Source organism: Tupaia chinensis, unplaced genomic scaffold (genome assembly GCF_000334495.1).
Source record: "Tupaia chinensis unplaced genomic scaffold, TupChi_1.0 Scaffold000238_1, whole genome shotgun sequence".
Lineage (NCBI taxonomy): Eukaryota > Metazoa > Chordata > Mammalia > Scandentia > Tupaiidae > Tupaia > Tupaia belangeri.
Window position 1 is genome coordinate 5,039,002 of NW_006159716.1, and position 27,178 is coordinate 5,066,179.

Below are 27,178 nucleotides of genomic sequence, written 5' to 3' on the forward strand. Positions count from 1 at the left end.
GTGAGAGGTTAATTGTTTCTAATCTGAACATTCTTGCCTTGGATATTTCTTTCAACAACAAAAAAAAAATAGCAAATGATTTTATTTAAGTTAACTAAGGTTAGCCAGGCAACTCTATTTCTCTATCAATTCTTACAACTAGATTGTAGAAATAAAGTTGTAAATGATCTTGCCAGAATACTCTTTTAGAAAGGGCAATGTCTGGAACTGGCAGGTGTCATGGTGGTTAAGGGTGCTGGACTTCCACAAGGCTGACTGTGGGTTTAAGTCCTGGACCTGGGAGCTTGCCTTTTCACTTTCTCTCTCTCTCTCTCTCTCTCTCTCTCTCTCTCTTGCACTCTGTCCCTCTCTGGTCAAATTAAAATAAATAAATAAATAAAGCTAAAGAAAAATTCTTTAAAAGAAATAAAAAAGGGGCAATGTCTAAACCAGGAAACTAAACTCGAATGCATTATTAAGCAGGTTGCATACCTCCAGGGAACGTGGTTCACAGTATGGCTGGTCTTGAGCAGCTCTGGGGGGAGCACTGTTATTCTCTTGGACGAATTGGGGTTTAATTGACACTCTGTTATCGTGCAACAATCCAGCCCTGCCTTCAAGTCTCAGTGGGTAGCACATTTGAGAAACAGCTGAGTCTAAGACATTAGGAAGTATTGGGAACCCTGGAAAACTGGAGAATACATGCCCCACATAAAGAAATTCACATTTAAATAAGTTGAAACATTCCTATAGTCAAGATTCACTGCCAGCTTAAGACCTCTGTTCTAAGTCAGGGGACAAAAGATGTGTTTCAGACACTGTAGAAACATCATGTTAGTTATGACTCTTGATTATATATAACAGAATCCCAACTCAAAGAAAAGAGTATTTTTTTGGCTCATGTAACTGGGTTAGGTCAAAGAACTGAAGAGAGTGCTATGAAAGCAGGACCTTCACTCCGTGAACTGGGTACCTGACACAGCCAGTACTCCTGTTTCACCCCCTTTAACTTTGCTTGACCCTCCTTCCTTGTGCAGAGGGATGGGAATAAGGCCTTTGGGAACTGTGATTCAGGGACCCCAGCATAAAGTAACTTTTTTTTTTTTTTCAAAATTCATATGGAAGAAACTCTTTTTTTTCCCCCCTGCTTAAAGCATATTTTCAGTCTCTTGAACCAATAGCTATAACAAACAAGGCCAGGGTTAGGAGGACCATAGTGGAATGAAGTAATATTATTGGTTAGGCCTGAGTATGTGCCCCACACACCTGCTTGCTCTCCCTGAGCTTATGGAAGAGGGACTGAGAAAGTTTGTTGAGCAAGCTGTTATGGTGTAGCAATAACACAGCAAAAACAAAAGGAAAGATCATATAACATCAAATAATTCATCATGGTAGTTCTGACATCTTAGAAGCTGGAAATTTTAACAATGTGATGCCTCCAATGTGAAGACACATGAAAATAAGCAATTAAGCTGCTCAAAAGTAGAAAGTAGAACCAGAGAGTAGTAGTACATTTTTGCACACTCCCTATACCAAGTCTTTGATATATGCATAAATAACACCTTTAGCATAAATAGAAAAAAATGTACTGATTTTTTTTGATGAAGATATTATTGTTAATTTAATAGTTGAGTGAGGTGCTGAGAACTTAACTGACACTTTATAATAGGCTTTAGGACAAACCTATGTGTTTTAAGAGGGTATTATGAAGATAGACCATTCTACATGTAGGTATTGAAAGCATAAGGAAATATCAATAAAACTGTAGACAGGATTTTTGCTGAAGTAGTAGAGCAGGAATCCCAATGTGAACTGTGATTAATGATCTTAGAAAAATCATCTGTCAGAACCAGCAGATGGCATAATGGTTATGTCACTGGACTCCCACGTTGTTGACCGCAGTTTGAGTCCCAGTCCCAGACCTGGCAGGCTTAAAACTCACATCGGGCATGTGTATGTGCATGCCCCAAATCCTGAGAGGATAATTAAGCAGGAGGGATTGTGATGTGGCCATCTCCCCAGGGAATGATTTCTTGCTTTCTGTCTCTCTGTCTCTTTCTGGCGAGTGCACGCACCCTAGAGCAAAAATCTCTCTCTCAAAAGAAAAATCATCTATCAAAAAGTTCATTCATAGTGTGGGTACCATTAGCTGATGTCATTATAGCTAGTTTGATGAAAACGTCTTGGAGATCAAGGAGCCACTTGTAACAACACAGAAAATAATGTGCAATAGTTTACTATTGTATGAGGCATAGATAAATGACCCATTTTTGAAACTCTCCATCATGATGTGCACATTGTTAAAAGCGCCTATTACAAATGGTAGTCTATAAAGACTGAGAAGACCAGAGTTCTCAGAGGGCTGGTGAATCAAGAGCTCCTCTGCAGGACTGAAGAACACATATGAACCAGCATCTGCTACCAAAAAGTCATCACGAGAAAGAGGAAGGGGATCCCTAGAGGACTTTCAGTTGGTAGTGAGAATTAAGTATGAGAGTACATTACCTACCTTCTAGGAAGTGATTACTTTTGAGTGCCATGTGAGGTATCAGGTATTGGATCAGCCATTTGCCAAATTACAGGTGTTGTCCCACACCCAAAATATTTTTTTCAATGTATTCTTTGGTTCAAGTGCATTATCCTAATGATGAAGAAAATATGTAAAATGATTGGACTCCATTTGAGTTACATGTTCTTTCTGAGAGAAAAGGATTGATGTACTGATATTCCTGGATAAAGACATTAATCCTAGCTAGATAGTCATGTATATAAATATTTCTATAAGTTTCTATAAGTGCCTTTTCAATAGTGTTTAATAAGGTTGCTATTAGAATATGAGCCATCTAATAGAAATCCAATAAGCCATTTTGATATTAAAAGTAGTTTTTTTGTTTTGTTTTTCCTTTATGGCAGTGTCCTGGCAGGTTACAATGGCACGATCTTTGCGTATGGGCAAACAGGCAGCGGGAAGACATTCACCATCACAGGTGGGGCTGAGCGATACAGCGACAGAGGCATTATCCCAAGGACGCTGTCGTACACTTTTGAGCAGTTACAAAAGGTACAAAACCAAATTCATTTTGTATGACATATTCAGCATAAATTTACAATGGAAAATTTGTTGTGACATTTTATTAGTTCTAAACGAGAAAGTATTATTGTGTAATAACTCTGTCCTTTATGTTTAAGAAAAGACTGGGATTTTCCTGGAGAAGACGAAATTAAGACTGTGTTTCTCATTAAAGCACTGCTACTCAACAAAGCCTCAAGGATAGTTCCTTCTGATAATACTCATGGAGGTTAAAGGAGCATATAGATACCTTTTACTAACTAATAGCATCTCATACGCCTCATTGATAAATGGAAGAATATCCTTTTGCCAAAACAGACTCTTCTTTTTAGTTATTAAAGCACTAAATAGGATAAGTGTGATTATTACCTTTTCACACTATCAATAGAAGTACAGAGAAATTTAGCAGATTATAAATCCCATTGTGATTAATATTATAAAGAGGAATTCCCTATTAATATTAGATATATTATATATTGAAAGCTTCCAAGTGCCCATTGCTTTGTCACTATTTAATACAACATGTAACAAACAAAGTAGTTATTCTTATTCCCTCATTATCACTGGGAATACTGAGGTTCAAGTTAAGTATTTTTCTCTGGTTTCACCTCTTATAAGGGGCAATCGAGAGTTGTATCTCAGGTCTGAGGCCAAACTGCTTTTTAACCACTTCATACATCGCTTTTATACCTCAGCGTGGCTTTGTTTTATCGTTGTCTTTAAGCAAACTCCCTTTAACGTGTCAGTTAGCTTCTCTAAGGTTTAGTTTTCCCCTCATGAAAGTAAGAATTGAGTTGTACTAGAGGACTGCAGCATCCCTAGTATTTCTAACAATTCCTTGGTTATATGAATTCTGTATAACAAATGTCCTAACTAGGTCAATGTAACAGTCACTCCAAAATTTCTAGACTGTATGCTGTTGCAAAGATGAGAAGAAATTGCTGAGATCTGCATAATTCTAATTGCCATCCATAAAGTAGTAATTATCCATTAGTTCAGCTCATCTCTCACTAGTTCAAACATGCCAGCTCTGCATGCCAGAGAATTTGAAGGAAAAAAGGTTGAGTATAGTGTGAATGTTGGATCCAAAGCCCTCTTTTCATTTACTTGTTTATTTCTGAAATTACTTATTTTATTTTTTTCCACATTTTATAAACTGGGAAGATAATTTCTTATAGTTTGTAGAGCTGTGGCCTAATGTGGAAGCTGATCATCTTGGAAGGACCATTAGAGTTGGTGTAAGCCGACCTAGTTCTGAAAAACTGTACTAGTGGCCCAGCAGTGTTATCATAATACTTTGCAATGCTGAAAGACTGGGGTTTGGTTCCCAGGACAAGCTGTGCATACACATACCTGTGACGCTGGTCGACTGAGAGTCTGGGGCAGGGCAGAGAAGGGCAAGTGTAGATCACCGTATGAGACACTGTTTAGGATGTTGTCTTTCTCTTGCTCATGAGAGTAATAAGTAAGCTTGCAGAAAAAGCATACTACTTAAAGCATGTGCTATTGGGGCACTTACTTCATGTCTCGGTCTTATGCAGTTGCTGCAAGGGGCAAACATATGATATGTAAAGATGTTGTCCAGTTTCTAACACATAGTATATGCTCAATACATGATAGTTCTTAGTGTAGCCATTAATATCCATATGTCTACATGTGGTTAAATGATGGCTCCCTTATCAATTTCAGAGAACTTTTTGCAACTCTCAGATCAAATGAAGCCTGTTTTCTTGATCAAGTTAAATAGAATAAACAAATCCTCTCCTAATGTAAAATATTTTTTTTGTTCCCTTTTCAATTTTGTGTATGGTTACTAAAGTGTAGCTCTGAAAGTTAAATGTCTCCCAAGTACTTAACCATCTGTTAGGTTCATTGTCTTAGATCTGTTTGTCATTGACATTACTCTAAACCCCATTTTATTCTGAATGATCCTAAACTACTTCCTGTATGTACAGAGAGCCCATCAGACCAATTTATAGTCAGAGTAACTCTTTGTGAATGGACAGATTTTCATGATGAGGCAAAGCACGTTCATTATAATCAAACTGAACTACAGTGAAACAAGTTAGGCAACTTGAAGCGCATCATAAAGTTTGTCCAAATTATGTAGCTGAGAAATGCAGACTGGTACTCAAAGGTCTCCAGCTGATTATCATAGAGGGCTACTGGAGCTATCTAGAATTCTTAAGGGAAATATTTGACTTATGCAAAGTTTATTCTCCAGATAAACTAGGAGCGTTGTCTGTACAGGATCTTGAAATGCCTGAGTATGATAGGAGCACATTTTCACTCATTTTAAGAGAAGAAAATTGATTCCATTTATTTTAGAAATGACTGTTCATTAGTTTTAGTATTGTGAGGTCCAGAGTTGTTTTGGGGCAGGAGAAAAGGCTGTCTGCAGGAAACATGTGTGTTACATTATAGTCTGGCAATCCTAAACACCGAAAAGGAGCAATAAGGAAAGGTAGCTTGCCACATAGCTCAGTGAATTTTAAGTGTGTATTGCAATAAAAGTCCAAAGAATGCAGAAGCTACAGGAGCCAAAGGCGTGATCCCTGTCATCTCAGGATAGCAGGCCTACCATAGTCCTTTTAAGATTTATTCTAATTTCTGGAAGAAGAAGACTTTCTCCACTGCAGATGAACATATACTTTGGCTATTCTTTTTGCTTTCCTTATATGGTCACATACTGAATTCTCCATTTGGAGGCTTCTAGAAATAGTAATAAAAACAATAATAGCAGCAATAATAGCTGGGGTAGAAACAATGATTCATTCAGGTATAAGCCACACATTTTTGGTAAGATTTTAAATATAGAACTTTATTTCTCTGTCACAACAGTTCTGGATGGTCAGAATTATTATTTACATTTTCATAGCAAAATAATTGAGGATAAGGGTGCCGGATCACTCAGTATAAATGGCAGATATAGGATGCAGACTCTATTCTGTCTGATGCTAAGAAGAGGTCAGAAACGTGTGCTAAAATCTGAAACCATAATTTCTGGGTACTTCAGATACATTTTAGAAGTACATTGGCTTGGGACCAGCAGTTAGCATAATGGCTATGTCACTGGACTCCCACGTAGTCGACTGCGGTTTGAGTCCTGGACCCGGTGGTTTAAACTCACGACAAGTGCGTTTGCATGCGTGTCCAAGGTCCCAAGAGGAGAATGGAGGAGAACGGATTGTGGCGTGGCCATCCCCCCCTGGGGGGGGGGTTTATCGTTTTTTTGTCTCTCTATCTCTCTCTCTGTCTTTCCGGCAAGCGCACACGCCCTATAGCAAAAAAAAAAAAAAAAAAAACTCAAAAAAAAATGTATATATTGGCTTAAAGAGAGTCTCAGAATGTTGCTGAAGGATTCGCCAGAGCCTTTGACATTCTCTGAGAACCTTCCAGAAAGGAAAAGAATATGTTCACCATGGAATGCTTTTCCAGGAGTATTTCATGTGACATTTTAGAAAGTCCTGAATTAGACTAACAGCCACTCAGATCTGTCCAATGTGTATGTCTCTGCAAAGGCAAGCTGTAACCCGAAGAACCATGTTGAAATGGTGCCATCACTAAGCAAGGGTACTAATGTAATCAGTAAACCATTTGTCAAGGTAAGCTGTAGGGTCACCCACATCAACAGGATTTCCAGCAATTGTTGACAGAAATTTGCCTAGTAGAAATTCAGTCCATGTTGTCACTCACTCTCATAGGACATCAGAATACAGAATTTTAGCTGTAGTGTGTTTTTGTTATAGTCATGTGCTAGCTGAAGAGTGCCCTTCATTTTTCATGTATGATTTTGTGTTTATGAAATGGTAGTATCTTTATTTGGATAGTTTGAGACATTTTAGCACCAAAGAATCATATTCATTTTTCATTGAAAAACATGTCAGGATTAATTATCTAACTTCCTCACTTTCATGAGTGTGAAACTGAGGCCTGACATGGTAGAGGCTCACAGCTAGTTGAACTAGGATTCCAGCTTTTGATTTATAGGCCACTGTTCTTTCTCCATGTTTATGGGGTTTTTCCTTTCTCTCTTTGAACAACTCCTGTTTTTGTTTTTGAGAAGCTTTTTTTACTATAGGTCATGTGTGCTTGCTGCAGAGACAGAGAGAAAAAAAGCAAGAAATCACCACCTCCCCCCCCCTCCCCAGGGAAGGCTACACTGCATTCCCTTCTCCTCCGTTCTTCTCCTGGGATGCTGAGCATACACGCACTCATGCTCGGCGTGAATTTTAAGGCACTGGGACTGAACCACAGTTGACCATGTCAGCATCCAGCACCTCAAACACTACGCCACCCCCCAACTCCTAAACATCTCCTGTTAAGTGGGTTGTCTTGGACATAGGAGAGAACCAGTCAGGAAGGTTATCCTGAGCAAGCCGTCTCTGTTAGCATTCGCTGACAACCTGACAGGCTTCCTGCCACAAGACACAAATAGAGAGTCCTCTTTCGAAAAAGGAAGCATGATACTATTTGCAGAAATGGAAGCCTCTGTGTTTGGGGAAGAACAAGAAGAAGGTGCTATTGTTTGACACTATGGATTAAATACTGAATTTGGAATTTTCTCCAGAGCTGAAAAAATTCCCTGCTTTATTCCAACTCAGACAAAATGAGTCTGTTATGACTGTTGGCAGGACTGAGACTTGGATCTTGCCTTTTAGCCTCATTATGTTGATGCTTATGACATTCATTTCAGCATTGACCCACAGAAAACATCTCTCTCTAACCAATAGCTGAATATCTTCAATTTGCCAGCAAAGCTAACCCAAAAACAAGGCATACCTAGGTAGTGAACTGTTAATGTTCACTCTTACCTGATGGATCTAAACTATTTCTGTCTCCTGGAACTCACTTTTTGCTATCTATTTAGGTCATCAAAATGTTTTGAACATGAGAAAAGTGAAAAAAAAAAGAATTATGATTAAAGATGGAAACTACTTTGCTTCTGAAGTTTTTAAACAGAAATAATGATTTGTGTTTTTTTTTTTCATGACTAGACTATTCACAGAATGTACATTTATTTTTTCTTAGTTGCCTTTTTCTTGGGGGACCTGGAAAGTAAAAAATGGTGTGTTATACAGTTGCAACCAAGTTGGCTCATTGTAAGTGTATATTAACATTTTATGTATAATGTGGAACCAATAAAAAACAACAGACTGAGGTTGCTTGTAATCACGGGTGTTGGCCGTTTGAAAAAAGAAAGCTTCCTGCATATGGTGACCGGCAACTTGAAAGTGTCACGAGCTGAAAATGTAAACCATGTAGAGTAAAAGAGTGAAAGAAACTGAGGAAACTACAGTGATAGATGTGCTCATCCTCTAAGCTATGTTGTTATTTATAGCTGTTACACAGTGTCTCTCCCTTTTCCAATCAGGACAGCAGCAAAATATATACAACACACATTTCCTACTTGGAAATCTACAATGAGTGTGGTTATGATCTATTGGATCCAAGACATGAAGCCTCCAGTTTGGAAGATTTGCCGTGAGTAGTCGAACAACAAAGAATTGGGGGGAAATTACTTTCAGATGTTCCCTTCAATTGTTTTCTTTGAAACTTTGTACGTTTCTGGTCTCAATCACAATTAGCAAATACTGGATAACAGAATCTCTTTGTAATATAATGAATTTTTTTTCTAGTTATGACAAATGGATAGTAGTGATGGGAACTAAAATTGCCTGAAACTTATTTCTTGAAAAAATCTCTTTTGGAATTAGCACAATAGAGTACAGTGAATGTTCTCTGAATGTGGGTGCTTAGAGGATTGATGGGATGTGACTACTTTACTGCTGCCTCATGAAACCCATCCACTCCTCTTAATGGTGGTCTTTTTCTGAAGTAGTATCCAAATTAGAGTTCAAGCAGCAATAAGAGAATCCAAAAGAGAGAAAATGAGATTGTAAGTTTTCCCTAAATGCTTCTTTACTGTCAAGACTAACATTGACAATCATTTGATTAGATAGGCACTGGTTGTTTCATGACTAAAATACAGTCTTCAGAGCCTAGCCAGTATTTTTTTTAACAGTGCTTTTTGCTTATTTGACTATCTGCCTAAATTAGATATATATTAATTGGTAACCGTTCATATTATTTTGTCTCAGCATCTTTATATATCAGCATTATGTACAACCAAGAAAGTTTATTTTTATATTCTTCTTCTTAAATACTCTAAAATGATTCAGAAATACTTATTGACTCTTTACCAAAAAGATTAACAGCCAGTTGGTTATTTTAAGTTACAAAAGAATTAAGAAGAAATGATAAAATAAGTTATACTCTTTATAGCACCTTATGATATATTCTTCCATTAATATTGGTTGAGAGCTTTTGGATATCATCTGTTATGGTTACAATATTCATGAAAGAGCGTTACAAAAGGGGACTATTGTTTATACTCTAAATATTTTTATAAGAAATTGAGAAAAAGAAAAGATTACTGACTCTGGAAGAAATGGCCTAAAAAAGCTATTAGAATTAAACTTACAAAAAAAAGTAAAACTCTTCCCACAGCAGAGATACAAACTAACATTAAAGACATGGAGGAGTAGTTAGGGAATGTGTTGAGGAATGTTACATTCTACATGTTTGTGACTTCTCAGAAATACATATGCTCCAAGGGGTGGGGTCTTTGGGGAGGTGATTAGGTCATAAGAGTGGAGCCCTCATGAATGAAATTAGTGCCCTTACAGAACAGGCCAAAGAGTTTGTGCATTTCATCCACCACACTGAGGACATTGTAAGAAGTCAGCAGTCTGCAACATGGGACAGGGCCTTAGTCAGAACCTGACCTGATGTTTACCTTGATCTCAAACTTTCTAACCTCTGGAGCTATAAGATATAAATCTCAGTTGTTTATAAGCTACCCAGTTTATGGTATTTTTGCTATATCAGCCCGAATGGACTACCGCAAGGGGTCAAGGAAAGAAAACAGAAAGGCCAACAGAAGCCAGTTTTTGGAGGCCCTTTAATGACAGGCTTTTAGTGTGAGATTGATCTGTATTCTAATCAGTTTCTTAATTAGTTTTCTAGTCTCCAGTCTAACCTATATACCTTATCTAAATCTTGCTTAAAATCCTTTACAGTAAGTTACAGCTACACCTAAGAACTTGAAGGCTGTTAAGAATAGTCAGAGAATTAAAGGCTTAGCTACATGAACATGTTTCTGAGTAGCCAGGAAGAGAAGATTAAATTTTAGAAATAGGCTAAATAAATAAAATTGATTATACTTGAACTAGAAAGAATTTGCTTGAATTGGAAAAGAAAGGTGAGTCACAAAAGTTGGTGTGCTTCTCATTTTACTGATTGAGGAAATCAAGCACAGAGTGATACGACTTGCCCAGACTTTCAAAACTAATTGGTTAATTGTAGAACAAAGATTAAAAACCAGATACTGTAACTTTAATGCCAGAGTAACAAAACTGCTTCAAGAGTTTTACATTAGGGACTAGAGAAAAAAAGGAGATTTCCATTAGAAAACTTGATTGGATAGGGATGATGAGCTTTACATATATAACTGGTTTCTAAGAATATTGTTCTAAATATCTATATTTACACTAAATTCTTCTGAGCTAAGAAGTACATGTTATTTGGTTTAGTGGTCTCCCTACTGCCTAGACCAGAATAAGTCCTTAATAATAATACTTGGTTTACTGCCTAAGCCAGAGTAAGTCCTTAATAATTTTTAAAATGCTCTCTTGAATTGAAGCTATCAAGTAGACTTTTGAAAATGAGAATATAAAGGAAGAGGAACAGAGCATGGGGTCTAATCCTTTTATTGTAATTGACATGATTAGGGGTACTCTATCAATGGGGAGAAGTAGGAATGAGAAAAGTCCATTGGCCTCTAAGAGAGGGAGTGTAATATGTAAAGAGTACTTGATTATAAGTCAGGAATTGTAGACTCCAGCCCTAGCACTATAGTCTTGGATAAATTCGTTCATTTTTCTGGGTTTCTCTGTCTATAAAAAGTGATCATTTGGGGACCAGCAGTTGACATAATGGCTATGTTGCTAGACTCCCTTGTAGTCTACCGCAGTTTGAGTCCTGGACCCGGTGGCTTAAACTCACGCCAGGCACATGTGCGTGTGTGCCCGAGATTCCGAGAAGAGAACAGCAGAGAAGGGATTGCATCGTGGCCATCCCCCCTTGGGGGGTGATTTCTCACTTTCTGTCTCTCTGTCTCTCTCTGCCTTTCTGGTGAACACACATGCCCCATAGCAAAAACCTCTCAAAAAAAATGTTTTTAAAAGGTAAGCATTTGGGGAGCCAACAGATGGCATAGTAGTTTTGTCACTCTACTCCTTATGGCTGACCATGGTTCGAGTCCTGGACCTGGTGGCTTGAAACTCATGCTGGGTGTGTGTGCCCAAGATCCTGGGAGGAGAATGGAGGAGAAGGGATTGTGGCATAGCCGTACCCCCTGTGGAGGGGCATGATTTCTCACTTTCCCTCCCACTGTCTCTCTGTCTCTCTCTCTTTCTGGTGAGTTCATGTACCCTAAGTGTGAAAACTTCTCCCAAAACAAAAATGGACATTTGATTATGTAATATTTAACAGCCTTTCAACCTCTAATGTCTAGAGTTCAAAAAATGGTAGTATGGGGAACCAGCAGTTAGCGTAATGGCTGTGTTGCTGGACTCCCACGTAGTCGACCGCGGTTCGCGTCCCAGACCCGGTGGCTTAAAACTCACGCCGGTGCGTGGGCGTGCGTGCCCAAGATCCCGAGAGGAGAATGGAGGAGAAGGGATTGCAGTGTGACCATCCCCCCTGGGGGGTGATTTCTCGCTTTCTGTCTCTATGTCTCTCTCTGTCTGTCTGGCGAGTGCACGTGCCCTATAGCGAAAACCTCTCCAAAAAAAAAAGAGAGAGAGAAAAAAATGGTAGTATGTATAGGGTTGGACTTATTGATAACTTTCTCTCCTTTTGAAGATAATAAGAAGTGATTTAGATGTTTTCTAAAGTCCTCCTTCCGGGAAAAAAAAGCAATCCTTTTGACAACAAGCACAATGCCTTAATTCATTCTGCATTTCTCAGCATGCTTGGCATTTAGTACTCATTTTCAGTGTTAGTCAGATTATCTCTTTAGATGTTATTAGCTGTCTGTCCTCAACTACTGCTCTTTCTTTAGCAACTTTGTTCTCTTAATGGAGAATGAGTTCACCCAGTCAAGTTGGAAGCCAGCCAGTGGCATGGTGGTTAAGAAACTGGATCCCACTTAGCTGTGTGATTCAAGTCCTGAACCTGGCAGCATGAAATACATGCTGAGTGTATATATGTGTGTGCAGAAAATCTAAGGAACAGAATGGAGGACAAGGGATTGTGGCATGGTCATCCTTCTTATGTGTCACTTTCTCAATTTCTCTTTCTCTCTGAACTTCCAGTGAGTGCATGCACCCTATAGCAAAATAAAAATAATAAATTCACCTTGGCTACAAAGCAGATGTTTTCAATAAACTACCACACATGCCAAAAAAAAAGTGGTTTGAAAGATGTTCTTATTCTTACATTTTGCACTATGATTCCATGACAAAAAATCCTATTAGAATGAAAATAGTAAAAAAAAAAAAAAAAAACCCTCCCATTTCCGGGTCTATAGCCTGCTTACTTCAGATGTATCCAATACTATAAAACTCTAGAACAAAATCAGAATTGCATGGCTTTTTAGTGTGGGATAATGGGATTTTACTAGTGTTGAGTCTGCTAGTTATCTGGGGAGTTTAGAAAGGTTTGCCTTTTACTGAGATTACAAAGTAATTCTTTATTCTTGAAAGTAACTTTTGCTGTACCTGGATTGGATTTATAGGGTGTTGTATTAATCTGGTTTCACACACTCTTGAACTGGACAAGTTGTAACTCTGAAACCCTATCTGTCTATTTGACTGGTTTCATTGTTATGAGTTAGAATATCCCAAACCCTATGAATACCTTTCAAAAATAGTAGGTAAAATGTCTGTTACCCCTCAGAGTCATCCATTTGAGAGACAACAGCAATATACATATTTGATCCTCTGCATTCTTATACTATGTTTAACCATGTAAAATTCCAGGTTACTGTGGTGTTGTACAATAATAGCCATCAGTAGTACTTTCTTACCATTAAGTGACACAGCTTTCCTAAGCATAACCTGTTGAACGTTCTTCTCACATGTACTCTGCTTTTCTTTGCTTTTTTCTTCCTTCCCTTTTCTCCTCTCTCTTTTTTGCCCTCTCCCCTCTCCTTCCTTTCCTTTCTTCTCTCTTTCTTTCAAGGTAGGGTCTCACTATTTTACCCAGGCTGCCCTTGAACTCACATGTTCCTGCCCCAGTCTCCTGAGTAGGAGAGATTACGGGCCTGTGCTACACACAGGCTTTGTTTCTTTTGCTTATTTCTCTTTTTCTCTCTTCCTTTCTTTCTTTTTCTTTTTTTCTTTTTTTTTTTACATTTTAATAAGTTCTATCTCTTTGCTGTTGCAGAACATTTGCTTATGAACTATCTGTGGAGATTTTATATATATATATATATTACATATATAGAATAGATTAGATTAGATTAGATAGATACATAGATATATAGATACATAGATAGATTAGGTTGTCAGGAAAGTCATGATGTATTTTTTCTGTTTTTCTATACAGAAATGTGTCCTGATTTTTTCTACAACCCAATACACACACATACACACATAATCTCAGTTCAGCAGACCAAAGTCAATTGCTTTTTTGCAAATGTGGCTAGTCATTTGTTGAATAAATATGGGAAACACTGACATGTAAATTACCAGTCAAAAGAAATTAGCTCAAAAGTCAACCAAAATTAAATACATAATTGAATAGTCTGATAACCATTATAGAAATTAAATTCATGATTTAGAAGCCCCAATAAATCCAAGTCCAAATAGCTTCGTTGGAGTATTCTACCAAACATTTACAGTAGAATTAACATGAATTTTACAGTCTGTGTTAGGAACTAGAAGAGAGAGCACTTCTCAAGTTATTCTGTGAGGCCAGTATCGTCCTGATACCAAAACCAAATATAGTACAAAAAAAGAAAGTTACATACTAATATCTCTCATGAAGATAGGTTCAAAAATCCTCAACAAAATATTGGCAGTTGAATCCAACAATGTAAGAACTGAATTATGGACCATGACCAAGTAGAATTTATTCCAGATTGCAAAGCTAGTTCAATATTTGCAAATCAATCAATGTAATTCACCATATCCACAAGCTAAAGAAGAAAACTTAAATGAAGTTCAGAAAAAGCATTTGACACCATTCATTATAGAAATCTCAGCAAGTTAGGAATAGAAGAAAATTGCCTCCATTTGTTCAGAAGTATCACCAAAATCTACAGCTGACATCGTAATGTTAAAAGACGGGGTACTTTCCCTCTAGTTTCAGGAGGAATGCAGGAATGTCCACTCTCATCGGTCTTATTCAACCTAGGATGAAAATAGTAGCCACTGAAATGAAGAAAGAACAAGAAGTAAAAGGCGTACATATTGGAATGAAAAATATAAAATTGTCCCTATTTGAAGATGATAGGATGATCTAGATATTGTAGATCCAAAAAATTTACACTCTTTTCTGGAAAAAAGAAGTAGAATACTTCCTAACTCATTCAATGAGGTTAGTTTTATCTGAACACCAAAAGCTGTTAAATCCATTAAAAGAAAGGAAAACTACAGACCAGTATCTCTTATGAATTTAGATTCAAAAAATTCTCAACAAAATAATAGCAAATCAAATCTAGCTATGTACAAAAAAAAAAAAAAAGACATTATGTACTGCAACCAAATGAGATTTATTGCAGATACGCAAGACTGGGTCAACATTCAAAAATCAACTAATACAATCTGCATACACAGGCTAAAGAAGAAAAGCCATATGATCATATATCAATGGATGCAGAAAGAACATTCAACAAAACCCCAGGGCTGGAAGGTGGCATGGTGATTAAAGGTGCTGGATTCCCACATGACTGACCACAGTTTGAGTCCAGAACTTGACAGCTTTCTCTCTCTCCCTCTCTCTCTCTCTCTCTCTCTCTCTCTCTCTCTTCCTGGTCAAATTGAAATAAACAAATGCATAAATAAATAAAGTTAAATAAAAGAATTCTTACAAAAAAGGACATTTAACAAAATCCAATATAGTAAATACTCTCAGAAAACTAGGAGTAGAAGGGAATTTCCCAAAGTTGATAAAGAGTATCTACAGACATCTGTGACAGACATCATACTTAATGGTGAGTAGCTAGATGCTTTCTCCCAAATCAGAAACAAATGCAGGCTATTCCTTTTACCACTTCTACTCAACATTATACTGGAAATCCTAATTAATGTAATAAGACAAGAAAAGGAAATGAAAGGTTTTTGAGAAAGAAGAAATACAACTGTCTTTGTTCACACATATGATTGTCTATGTAGAATATCCAAAGAAAGGAGAAATCAATTTATGGAACTAATAAGCAGTCATAGCAAGGTTGCATAATATAAGGTTAATGTGCCAGAATCAATTGCTTTCCTATAAACCAGCAATAAAAATTGGAATTTGAAATTAGCAACATAATACAATTTACATTAGCACCAAAACCTGAATACTTCATTTTAAATCTAACAACACATGCACAAGATTTTATACGATACCAAGTACTAAAATCTAATTAAATAAATAAAATCTAAAAGGTTATTCTATGTTCATGGGTAGGAAGATTCAATACTGTTAAGATGTCAGTTTCTACTAACTTGATTTATAGATTAAGTATAGATCAATACTAATAAATTCCTAGTAAGTTATTTTGTGGATATTAATATACTGATTACAATGATTATATGGAAAGGCAAATGACATAGAATACCCAATATTATACAGAAAAGAGAAACAAAGTCAAGAGACTCACACTTATAACTTCAAGACATACTACAAAGCTACAGCATCAAGTCAGTATGATATTGGCAAAAGAACTGACAAATACAAAAACAGAAAAGAATAGAGAGCGCACACATGACCTATACAAATACAGTCAACTTGTCTTTGATAAAGGAGAAAAAGCAATTCAATGAAAAGGGGTAGTTTTTTCTACAAATGATATAAAATAACTTGAAATGAATCATAGACCTAAATATACAATGTAAGACAATAGGTCTTCTAAGAGATAAGACTAGAGAAAAGTTAGGTAGTGTTGGGTTTGTTAATGAGTTAGATATAACACTAAAAGCATGATCCATGAAAGAAAAACTGATAAGCTGAACTTCATTAAAATGAAAAAGATTTATTCTGAGAAAAAGCTACTAGAGAATAGAAAAAAATTTTTACAGACTGGGAGAAAATAATTACCAAACACATGTGTTAAAAGAATTGTATCCATTATGCCATCTGCTGGTCCTTACCATTAACAAAGGTCAACTCAAAGAGCCAGCAGGTGGCACGGTCCTTAAGGCACTGGACTCCCACATGGCTGAGCACAGTTTGAGTTCTAGACATGGGGGCTTGCTTTCTCACTTTCTCTCTCTCTCTGTTGAATGCACATGACCTATAGCAAAATTTTAAAAATAACAATTATAAATAAAATTAAATCAACACTTAAAAATAAAATTAAATCAACACATAATTTTAAAAATTTCAACTCAAAGTGGGTCAAATATCTAAACCTAAGACCTCAAACTATAAAACTACTGGGGAAAACACTGAGGAAATTCTCGGAGGCATTGGGGTCGGCAAATACTTCTTAAAAAAGACCCCCAAAGCATGGTCAATAATCCCAAAAATAGACAAATGGGATTACATCATTTTACAAAATTTCTACAGAGCAAATGATACAGTGATTACTGTGAATCAACAACCCTCAGAAGGGGAGAATATTTTTGTAAACTATGCCTCAGATAAGGGACTGGTAACCAGAATACACAGGGAATTCAAGTGACTTATCTGAAAAAATAAAAGATCAACCCATTAAAAGATGGGCAAATGAGCTACACAAACAACTCTGTAATGAAGACATATAAACAGACAAAAAGCATATGAGAAAATTCTCAGCATCTCTCATCATAAGAGAGATGCAGATCAAAACCAAAATGAGATATCACCTAACCTTAGTCATAATGGTGAAGATTTAAAAAGCAAAATATGATAAGTGCTAGTGGGGATTTGATGAAAAGAGAACTCTTCTACACTGTTGGTGGGAATTGGTCCAGCCACTGTGGAGAATAATATGGAGGTTCCTCGAAGATCTACAAACAGAACTCCCATATGATCCAGCAACCCCACTCCTGAGTATCTACCCAAAGGATAGGAGATTGCTCAGTCAGAAAAGTGCTTGCACATCTATGATTATTGTGGCATCACTCACAATTGCTGAGAAATGGAACCAACCCAAATGTCTACAAATAGATGAATGGATTGAAAAACTGTGACACATATACTCTATGGAATACTGCTCAGCCATAAAAAATGATGAGAGCTTGGCATTTGATATAAATTGGACAAATATGGAAGATTTACTACTAAGTGAAGTGAGCCAAGCTATGAAAAAGAGACACTTTATATCTCTACTTAATAAATACAGACTGTCTGCATTCTATGGTGGAAACTGAAAGATTAGGAGATATTGAATCATGGAAAATGATTATGGATACTGGACACAGTGTGGGAAAAGGGTAGTAGAAAGGGGAGAGTGTGAGGAAAGAAATTAAGGAGAAAAATTGAGAGACAAGATATTTATAGGACACAGAAATGGATTGTTGTCTGTTGACGATAACGTGTAGTGTCCTCAACTGGACTCATGTGAGGTGTATTCATGTTGGGTAAAATCACTTTACAAGCTAAGTAATATATTGTGATTGAATGTATAAAATAAACTTAAAAACAAAAACAAAGGTATAATGAATGTACATTTTGAATAACATTAGAATAAAAATATTTAATGCCAAAAAAATAATTGTATCTAAAATATCCAAAGAACTTTAAAAACTCAATGATCCAATGAAGGACGAATGATCTGAACATATGCCTCACCAAACAAGATATACAGGTTGCAAATAAGCTTATGAAAAGAAGCTCAATCTGTCACCTGGGAACTGCAAATTAATATAACAATGAGATACTACTACATGCCTATTAGAGTGGCTAAAATCCAAAATCCTAACATCACCAAATTCTACCAAGGATGTGGAACAACAGGAACTCTCATTGCTGGTGGAAATATAAAATGGTACACTACTTCAGAAGACAAATTTGGCAGTCTTTTATAAAACTAAACATACTCTTACAGGATCCTGCAACTGTGCTTCTCAGTATTTGTCCAAATGAGCTGAAATCTTATGTCCACCCAAAGTCCTACCCACTGTATATAGCAGCTTTATTCATAGTTGCCAAAAACTGGAAGCAACCAAGATGCTCCCGAATAGGTGAATTACATATTGTAGTTTATCTATTTAGAAGAATATTATGTGGTGAAAAAAAGAAATGAGCTAAGTATCTTAGCAAATATGCCATTAAACACGGCAATGAACTTAAAACAGGAAGAGTAAAAGTTATAAGAGAGTGTGCCAGTTATAGATGTATATGCACAGAACATTTTGGCATGACAAGAGGCTGACTATATAGCTATTTTACTTAAAAATAGCTGTGTTTTTTATCAGCTTCCTTTGTCTCACAAATAAAGAAACACTGCTAGGTGTTAAGTAGTAGATAAAGACTTATCCCCAAGTGTTTAGGTATAAGAATAACATATTCATTGGTAAATGTCCTTAAATTTTATACTTAAAGCTGCATACTCTTTTCTAATAAAAAATACCCATATGGTCTTAAATACAAAAAAAAAAAGAAAGAAATGAGCTATTCAACCACAAAAAGACATAGTAAATACATATTACCAAGTGTAAAAGTCAATGGAAAGTAATCTGTTGATTTCAGTGTATATGGCAAGATCCTTGACTGGACTATTATACAGTGTATTCATACTAGGAAAATTCATTGCAAAGATATATAGTGATTGAATGTAAAAAAAAAATAGATAGTTTTATCAACTGGACTAGAGAGAAATGTTCACATGTTGAAATATTCATTTTGAAAGCTAAATAATATGATTGAATGTATAAAAGAAAATGTAATAAAAAATGCAAAAAAATAGAATTTTTTGAAGTCAATGCGAAAGTCCATATATTGTATTTTCCAATTATATGACATTCTGGAAAAGGCAAAACTATAGTGATAGTAAAATGATCAGTGGTAGTCAAGGGAAGGGTTAGTAGGTAAAGCACTGGGGTTTTCTTGAGTAGTGAAACTAGTCTATATAATACTGTAACAGTGTATACACTACTTTATACATTTGTCAAAACTCATGGAATTTGCAATATGAAGATTAAACCTTAATGTATACTTTAGTTAATAAAGTAGCAACAGAAAGAAATAAATTATTTATATTACCAATAACTTGCATAAATCTTCAGGGAATTGTGCTGAGTGAAAGGAAGCCAATCCCAAAAGGTTATATGCTGTGTGATTCCATTTACGTAATATTCTTTGAGTGGCAAAATTATAGAAATGGAAAACAGATTAGTGGATGACTAATGATTGGATGGGGGTGGTTCGGGAGAGACTTAGAATGGTTAATACAATATAAGCACAAGGAATCCTAATGGTGGTAAATTATTCTATGTCTTGACTGTGGCAGTAGATACGTGAACTACCCATGCAATAAAATTGTATATATCTAGTAGGAAGAATATAGTTAACGATAATCTATTATATATTACAGAGCAATTAAAAAGAGGATTTTGAAAGTTCCCAGCACAAAGTAATGACAAATGATGGGCATATTAACTACTCTGATTACACATTGTAATCTTGTATGGAAAAGTCACATTATAATGTAGGCGTATAAAATCAATTTAAAAATTACATAGAACTAAATGCGCACACACAAATTCAGTGAATACAAGTAAAACTGGAGAAACCCAAATAAGATTAGTGGATTGGATCCATGTCAGTGCTCTGGCTGTGACATTTTTATATAGTTTTGGAAGCTAAAATGTTTTCTATTGGACAAAACTGAGCAATGGGTACGTGGGATCAATCTGTATTCATATTTCTTACAGCTTTATATGTGAATCTATGATTATCTCAAAATAAAATGTTTAATTAAGAAAACATATCACTATTTATATTTGTATATAAACATACATATGCATATATACACACATGTGCATTAAATCTATTCTGTATTTAGTAATTTAAAATGAAAATAAAACATCTATTTTTGTAAGTTCCTTATGTCACATGCTATAAAGGGAATTTAGTTAGAATCTAAGCTTGTCTCATGAAGTAAATGAGTATAACTGTCTATCTTAGCTGTAGAGAAAATAGTCACCTTACTTTAGTATAATTTTAGTACTCCTAAATAGGGAAGCATATTCCATTGAAGATTTCCAACAGTTGTCATGGCTATTACTATAAAAAAAAGAGTCTGTAAACTCCAGAATCCAGTATTGAAATCTTGGCTGTGCGGTGCTATGTGAATAATTTGTCATTAACATGGGAAAAAGTCACCAACTGTTAAATATATGTTGTCACATTTCTAATGTCTCCAGGACAGTAAATACTGTTAACATAGTTCTTCATGTGTGAGAATAAAGATTAGAGCACAGTATCTGCCCTTATGGCTTACAGTCTAGTCACATGCATTCATTCATGTATTAGACAAATATCGATACCCAACTCCATTTCAGACATGTGCAAAGCACCAAGTTTACTAACCATAGTCCATGCTTTACAGGATGAATAAAAGCAGTACAAAAAGAGCATAAAGTGGAATATGAAAAATATCATAAGAAAGGCACAAAGAATAAATAACAAGAACCTAAAGGAGAGAGAAATCACATTGGTGCAAGGGATCAGGAAAAGATTCATAGAGAAAAGGATTCATGATATAGTCCTTAAGGGAAGAGAGAGGACTTGATCAATGGAGTGTGGCATTCATGTGGAAGTTGAAAAACAGAACTTGTTCTATGACAGTTGATGGACCTGCCCCAGTAGAACCCAGTAAGTAGGCAAGATCATTAAAACTAGAAAGGTATGAATGCAGGTGTTTTACAGGCAACATATAGTAGCTCTTGGACACATTTATTTAAAGATGGAACATGATAGAAACTGCCTTTTAGGAAAACAACTTAGCTGTGTGCAGGACTGGCCTGAGATGGACAACATTCAGAGCATTATGGGAAGGTTTAAGGGCCATTAGGTGGCTGTTGGAGTTAAAAGGAGGAAAGGTGGTGAAATTGCAAGATTCATAATACACTGACTTGAAATTTAACTGTATAAGAATCACCTGAAATGATTATTAAAAATGGAAATTCTGGGCCAGTTCCATAATCTACCACTTAAGCTGGATCCCAAATGGCTGACCACAGTTTGAATTCTGGTCCTGGCAACTTGAAAACTATGCTAGGTACTAGTGCATACATGCCCCAAATCCTGACAAGATAAAGAAATAAAGGAGAAAGGATAGTGGGAGTGACCACTCCACATTGGAGGTGCTGTCTTCCTCTCACTCTCATTGTCTCTCTCTGGCAAGTACGTGTACTCTATGGCAGTTAGAAAAAAAAAAAAAAAAGCAGGGGTGGCTCCATTGGCTAGCAGTTAAGGGAAAGGGATGCCAAATAGCCAACTGAGGTTCAAATCCCAGATACTGCAGCTTAAAAGTATACTGGATTCATACATGCCCCAAATCCTACAGGATGAAGAAATGGAGGAGAAGGGATTGTAACATGAGTACTCTCCATTGTGAGGTGCTTTCAAACCCCTACCTCTAGCTCTCTCTAGCAAGAGTGTGTGCACCCTCTGGGGGAGGGGAGCTTATTCCTGGCCATCATCTCCAAATAATTCAGAAAACTGAAATATGTCTGAGTAAGCATCCTAGGTAATTATAATGCAAGAGTTCTGCCTTAATGCTTTCCCTCATCTACCTAGTGAGAGCCCTTTTTGGCAATACCAGGAAGATTTCTCCAAAGAGGATAGTGAACCAATACTTACTGAGCACATATTGTGTGCCAGTCTTGACACTAGGGACTGTATGACATCCCCTCATTTAAGGAAGTGTAACAATCCATGTTTAATGGATGACTAAACTGAGGGCAGCATAGATTTCTGCAGTATGATAGAAGTGACCAGTCACCTGTAACGGTAAATCGCACTATACGTCTATCAGGATTGACCAGGGACTGTGTTCTCTGAGAATGAGAACAGTGATTATGAGAACTGTCCATGATTATAGCAGAGTAAAGAAGGGGCCTTCTAGCCTGAAAATGACACTTCTACTAACACTCCTTCTACTGGAGTAGTAACAAGGGGCACGCTGACTTCACTTCTCCAAATGGGCCATTGAAAGAGATCATCCTCAATATCAGCAATGTCTTAGACAGAAGGTTTTTCTTAATCAACTTGGGCTGCCATAGCAAAATATCATGAACCAGGTGGCTTAAACAACATATGTTTGTTTTCTCTCAGCTCTGGAGGTAGGGAAGTTCAAGACCAAGGCCCCTATAGACTATGTGAGAACACGGTAAGAAAGGCAGCCATCAGCAAACCAGGAAGAGACAGCAAGTGGGTTCTGGTCTCTCTTCCTCTTATTATAAGGACACTGTTCTCATGATTGAGGCTCTACTCTCATGACTTCATCTAAATCTAATTCCCTCCAAAAGGCCCCACCTCCAAGTACCATCACTTTGATAGTTAGGGCTTCAGCATAGATCTTGGGGCTGTGGGGGGCTGGTGAGGCACAGACATTTAGTCCATAACAGAAGTGTTATGTTTTACCTGTCTATTAACTGTTGGGTCAAACGGTTGTAGTATTCTCACTCACATATCTGGAATATAGAAGTATGTGGTACTTAGAGTTTTTAGTCACATGAAGTTAATTAATGACAAGAAAAAAATCATCACTGAAATTTATTCCCTTTTTCTCATGCTTTAGATATAAATAGATGATACAACTTTTTCTGCCATTAAGACATGAAACTCACTTATATGATGGTATTTTTAGAAGTTGTGAAAAAAATGGTAGTAAAGTACAAGTGTATCTTGATGCCAACAATTTAAAAATCCATGCATAGTATTTTCCTAATACACAATTTTCACAAACTTTCTGAAGAGTCCTTGTATATTGGTATGGAATTCTTTTTCTTTGATTTATTATCAGGCTAGTCTTCATAATTTCTTTATGAATTGATTTATCCTAATAGTACATCATTTTCATAAACTGTTTTCAATTTTGACTAAAAGCAAAACCAAAGGATTACTTTAAAGGGTTTTGAATAATCCTAAGCTTGTGTGATTCATTTTATACTTACCTTCAGAAGAATATATAGGGTTTGGAAACACATCTATTATAGATCAAGTGAAAAATTTATTACAGCTTTTTGAGAGTGCCGACATCACACATATATGCCAACCATTTATCATATTGCAAGAATTTAAAGTTAGCTCTTTTGGAGGTATAAAAAAAAAAAAAAAACCTAAGCTGTATTCTTTTCTTCATTTAACTCACCACTAATTTGGAAGATGGAATATGCCCATGTAGAGACTTACATCAGTCAACAGATTCGTGACATCGACCCCACCAGTGTAGTCAGCCACACCACCCCTTTCACTTCCGTGTCTCAATTCCCATGTACCCCTCTCAGTGCCTTCCTACTTTTACTGGCATAGGCCAACATCAAACTTCTGACTGAGCCAAGAGCACACAGTACTGCTGAAGTGAGAACAGTGTCGAATCACCTTAGAGAGAGAGAGAAAGAGAAAGAGTATGGGGAAGAGCTTTTAGAAAGAAGGGAGTGGAAGAGGGTCCCTCAGCCAGCTATGAGGTCATTGGAACAAGGTGATGAAGATCACAAATATATATATATTTGGAGAGGTTTTTGCTATAGGATGCATGTGCTCACCAGAAAGACAGAGAGAGACTGGGAGATAGAAAGTAAGAAATCACCCCTCAGTGGGGATTTCCATGCCACAATCTCTTCTCCTCCATTCTCCTCTCAGGATCTTGGGCACACACGCACACACGCCTGGTGTGAGTTTAAGCCACCGGGTCGAACTACGGTTGACTACATAGGAGTCCAGTGACATAGCCATTACGCTAACTGCTGGTCCTGCACAAGCAATATATTAATCTCACTGCCCTGAAATTTCCACAGCAGTTAGCTTATGTGTTGTTCAGCAGTAAATTATAACTGGCCTGCATTTTCAGATTGAATTCTAGGGTAGTTGAAGACATTGTACAAGGTGAAAGTTAGTCATTATGAACCACAGATAAAATTGATGCTATTCTTGCTGGTTGACTGCATATGATCTTTTAGTACTTATCTAATTCAATCTAAGAAGCAAGCCCTAGGAATAACCCAGTTAGAAAAAAATGATGACTAAATAGAGCTCTTTTACAATACCAAATGAAAGTAAAATGTTCAAGATATGTTCAGGAACTTTGTGAAGACAACAGTACTTTGTGTCTGTGTGTGTGTGTGTATGTGAGAGAGAGAGAGAGAGAGAGAGAGAAGTAAAAGAATGGAAATGGAAAATAAATTAATTTGATTCTGAGTGGGAAGTGTGATTATCTTCAAAAGGTATTTCCAATTCAATAAATACATTCAACACAATTCCAAACAAAATCTTAAAAGACTTAAAAAACATAGATATGAGAGTTTATCTGAAAGGATAAACAACCAAGAAGAGTAAAAACTGTTTGAAAAAAGGGAGAAGTGAGAGGAAAACGTGACATCATATTTTCAAATTAGATAAAAGCTATAATAATAAAATAGTATTAGACCCTTTCAAATTAGACAGATGAAATGAGAACAGATAAGCTAAAACTCAGATCCTATACCATGTACTTTTTTTTGAGAGATTTTTGCTATAGGATGCATGCACTCGCCAGAGAGAGAGAGGGAGAGAGAGAGAGACAGGGGAACAGAAAACAATAAATCAGTCCTGAAAGGGGATGGCCATGCTGTAATCCCTTCTCTATTTTCCTCTCCAGATTTTGGGCATGTAAGCACACTCACTTGGTGTGTCCCTTCTCCTCCAGTCTCTTCCTGGGATTTTGGGCACAAATGCACACGTGCCTGGCATGAGTTTTAAGCCACTGGGTCAAAGACTCGAACTACAGTTGCATATGTAAGAGTCCAGCCACATAACCATTATGCTTTTGTTGGCCCATGTAATATTTTAATGTAAGTAGAAGGAAGAGTTATTCAGTCAATGGTATTAGACATTTTGGTCCATGGATCAACTAATAGCTGCGTGTAATAGTAATCAACAGTGGTTTAAACACATATTCCTTACCTCTTCCCTGTCCCTCCCTCTCAAATCCCCTCCTCCAACCAAACACATTAGAATTCTGAGATAGACACCCAGGGATGCTATAGAAGCCCCATAATGCTATCAGGCTTTAAGCTTGACAAAATAAAGGAAAAACATAAAAGATTGCTACATTATAGCAATTTAAAATGCTTCCTTTGAAAGATCTGCTTAGCCATTTTTTTTTGGGGGGGGGGGGGGGTTTTTGCTAGAGGGCGCGTGCGCTCGTCAGGCAGACAGAAACAGAGAGACAGAAAGTGAGAAATCACCCCCCAGGGGGATGGCCACACCGCAATCCCTTCTCCTCCATTCTCCTCTTGAAATCTTGGGCACGCACGCACACACGCCCGGCATGAGTTTTTAGCCACCGGGTCCAGGACACGAACTGCGGTCAACTATGTGGGAGTCCAGCGACATAGCCATTACGCCAACTGCTGGTCCCCTGCTTAGCCATTTTTAGCAGGTGGCTTTAGTCCTTCATGCATAATGGCTGTCTCACCTCCAGCATCAAATCCACAGTTGGGGGGTGGGGGAGGCACATGAGACTGAGGATTGTTTGTTTAATAGGCTTTCCTAGATCTTCTATCCAATGACTTTTACTTACTTGTCTCTGACCGGAATGTTGCCGTATGGCCAGTTCTACTTGCAAGAGAGTGTTGAGAAACCTATTGGGTTGTCAGAAAAGTCACGTGCATTTTAAAATATTTTTTCTATGAGAAAATGCGCCATGACTTTTCTGATAACCCAGTACTATTTTTAAATAATTTCCTGAACAAAATTGGAGCTTACTAGGGACCATGGTAGAACAGACCCCATCTAGGCAGCCTGTACTGTATTGAGCCATAGTTAGGTATATAGGGAAATAATTCATTTAGATCTGTCATTTCATTTCATGCACTTACGTTCTAAAATAGTAGAAGACAAATGAATGCTTATTTAACCTGTTGACTAGGAATGGCTTTAAGCTTGACAAAATACAGGAAAAACATAAAAGATTGCTGTATTATAGCAATTTAAAATTTTATGCTAAAACAAACAAAGCAAAATTTCCAGTGCAGCCAAAGTTAAAAGCCACCAAATACACAATTTGCATAATAAATACAAGAAACAAAATATTTTATAAAGAAAAAACTCAGTTTTTAAAATCTGATGTGTGTTGGGAACCAGCAGTTAGCGTAATGGCTATGTCGCTGGACTCCCACGTAGTCGACCGCGGTTCGCGTCTCGGACCCGGTGGCTTAAAACTCACGCCGGGCGCGTGTGCGTGCGTGCCCAAGATCCGGAGAGGAGAATGGACGTGTGCGTGCGTGCCCAAGATCCGAAGAGGAGAATGGAGGAGAAGGGATTGCGGCGTGACCATCCCCCCCGGGGGATGATTTCTCGCTTTCTGTCTCTATGTCTCTCTCTGTCTGTCTGGCGAGCACACGCGCCCTATAGCGAAAACCTCTCCAAAAAAAAAAAAAATCTGATGTGTGTTCTGGCATGTTCAGGGACCAAGGCAGCTAAAACTATGCTCTAAACCTCATGTTCTAGAGTCCCCCAGAAACACTCAGATTAGGTATGGCAACCTTTGTCCTCTCTCTCTCTGTCTCTCTTAAATTTTTTTCTTTAATTTTTAGACCACTTCACTCACCTCAGCCTTTTCTTTCTCTTGATGATTTCAGAAGCCATTTTAAATCTGAGGTGTGTCCTGGTGCATTTGCATGACGCTCTAGCACACCGTGTGGTTTTCGTTTTAAGCATATTTCCTTAGCATTTCTTTGATTTATTAAAGTTAAATGTGCTTTTATTTATTTATTTATT

General features: G+C 37.1%; 1 protein-coding gene across 2 annotated transcripts in view; it reads left to right on the forward strand.

Annotated features, from left to right (window-relative positions):
* KIF6 (kinesin family member 6) overlaps positions 1–27,178 on the forward strand; it is a 485,408-nt gene that overhangs the window by 82,389 nt on the left and 375,841 nt on the right. For both annotated transcript variants that reach the window (XM_006148609.2, XM_006148610.2), the window contains 2 exons: positions 2,893–3,040; positions 8,424–8,533. In XM_006148609.2, the coding sequence (XP_006148671.1) occupies positions 2,893–3,040; positions 8,424–8,533 (258 nt within the window). The remainder of the gene's footprint in view (positions 1–2,892; positions 3,041–8,423; positions 8,534–27,178) is intronic.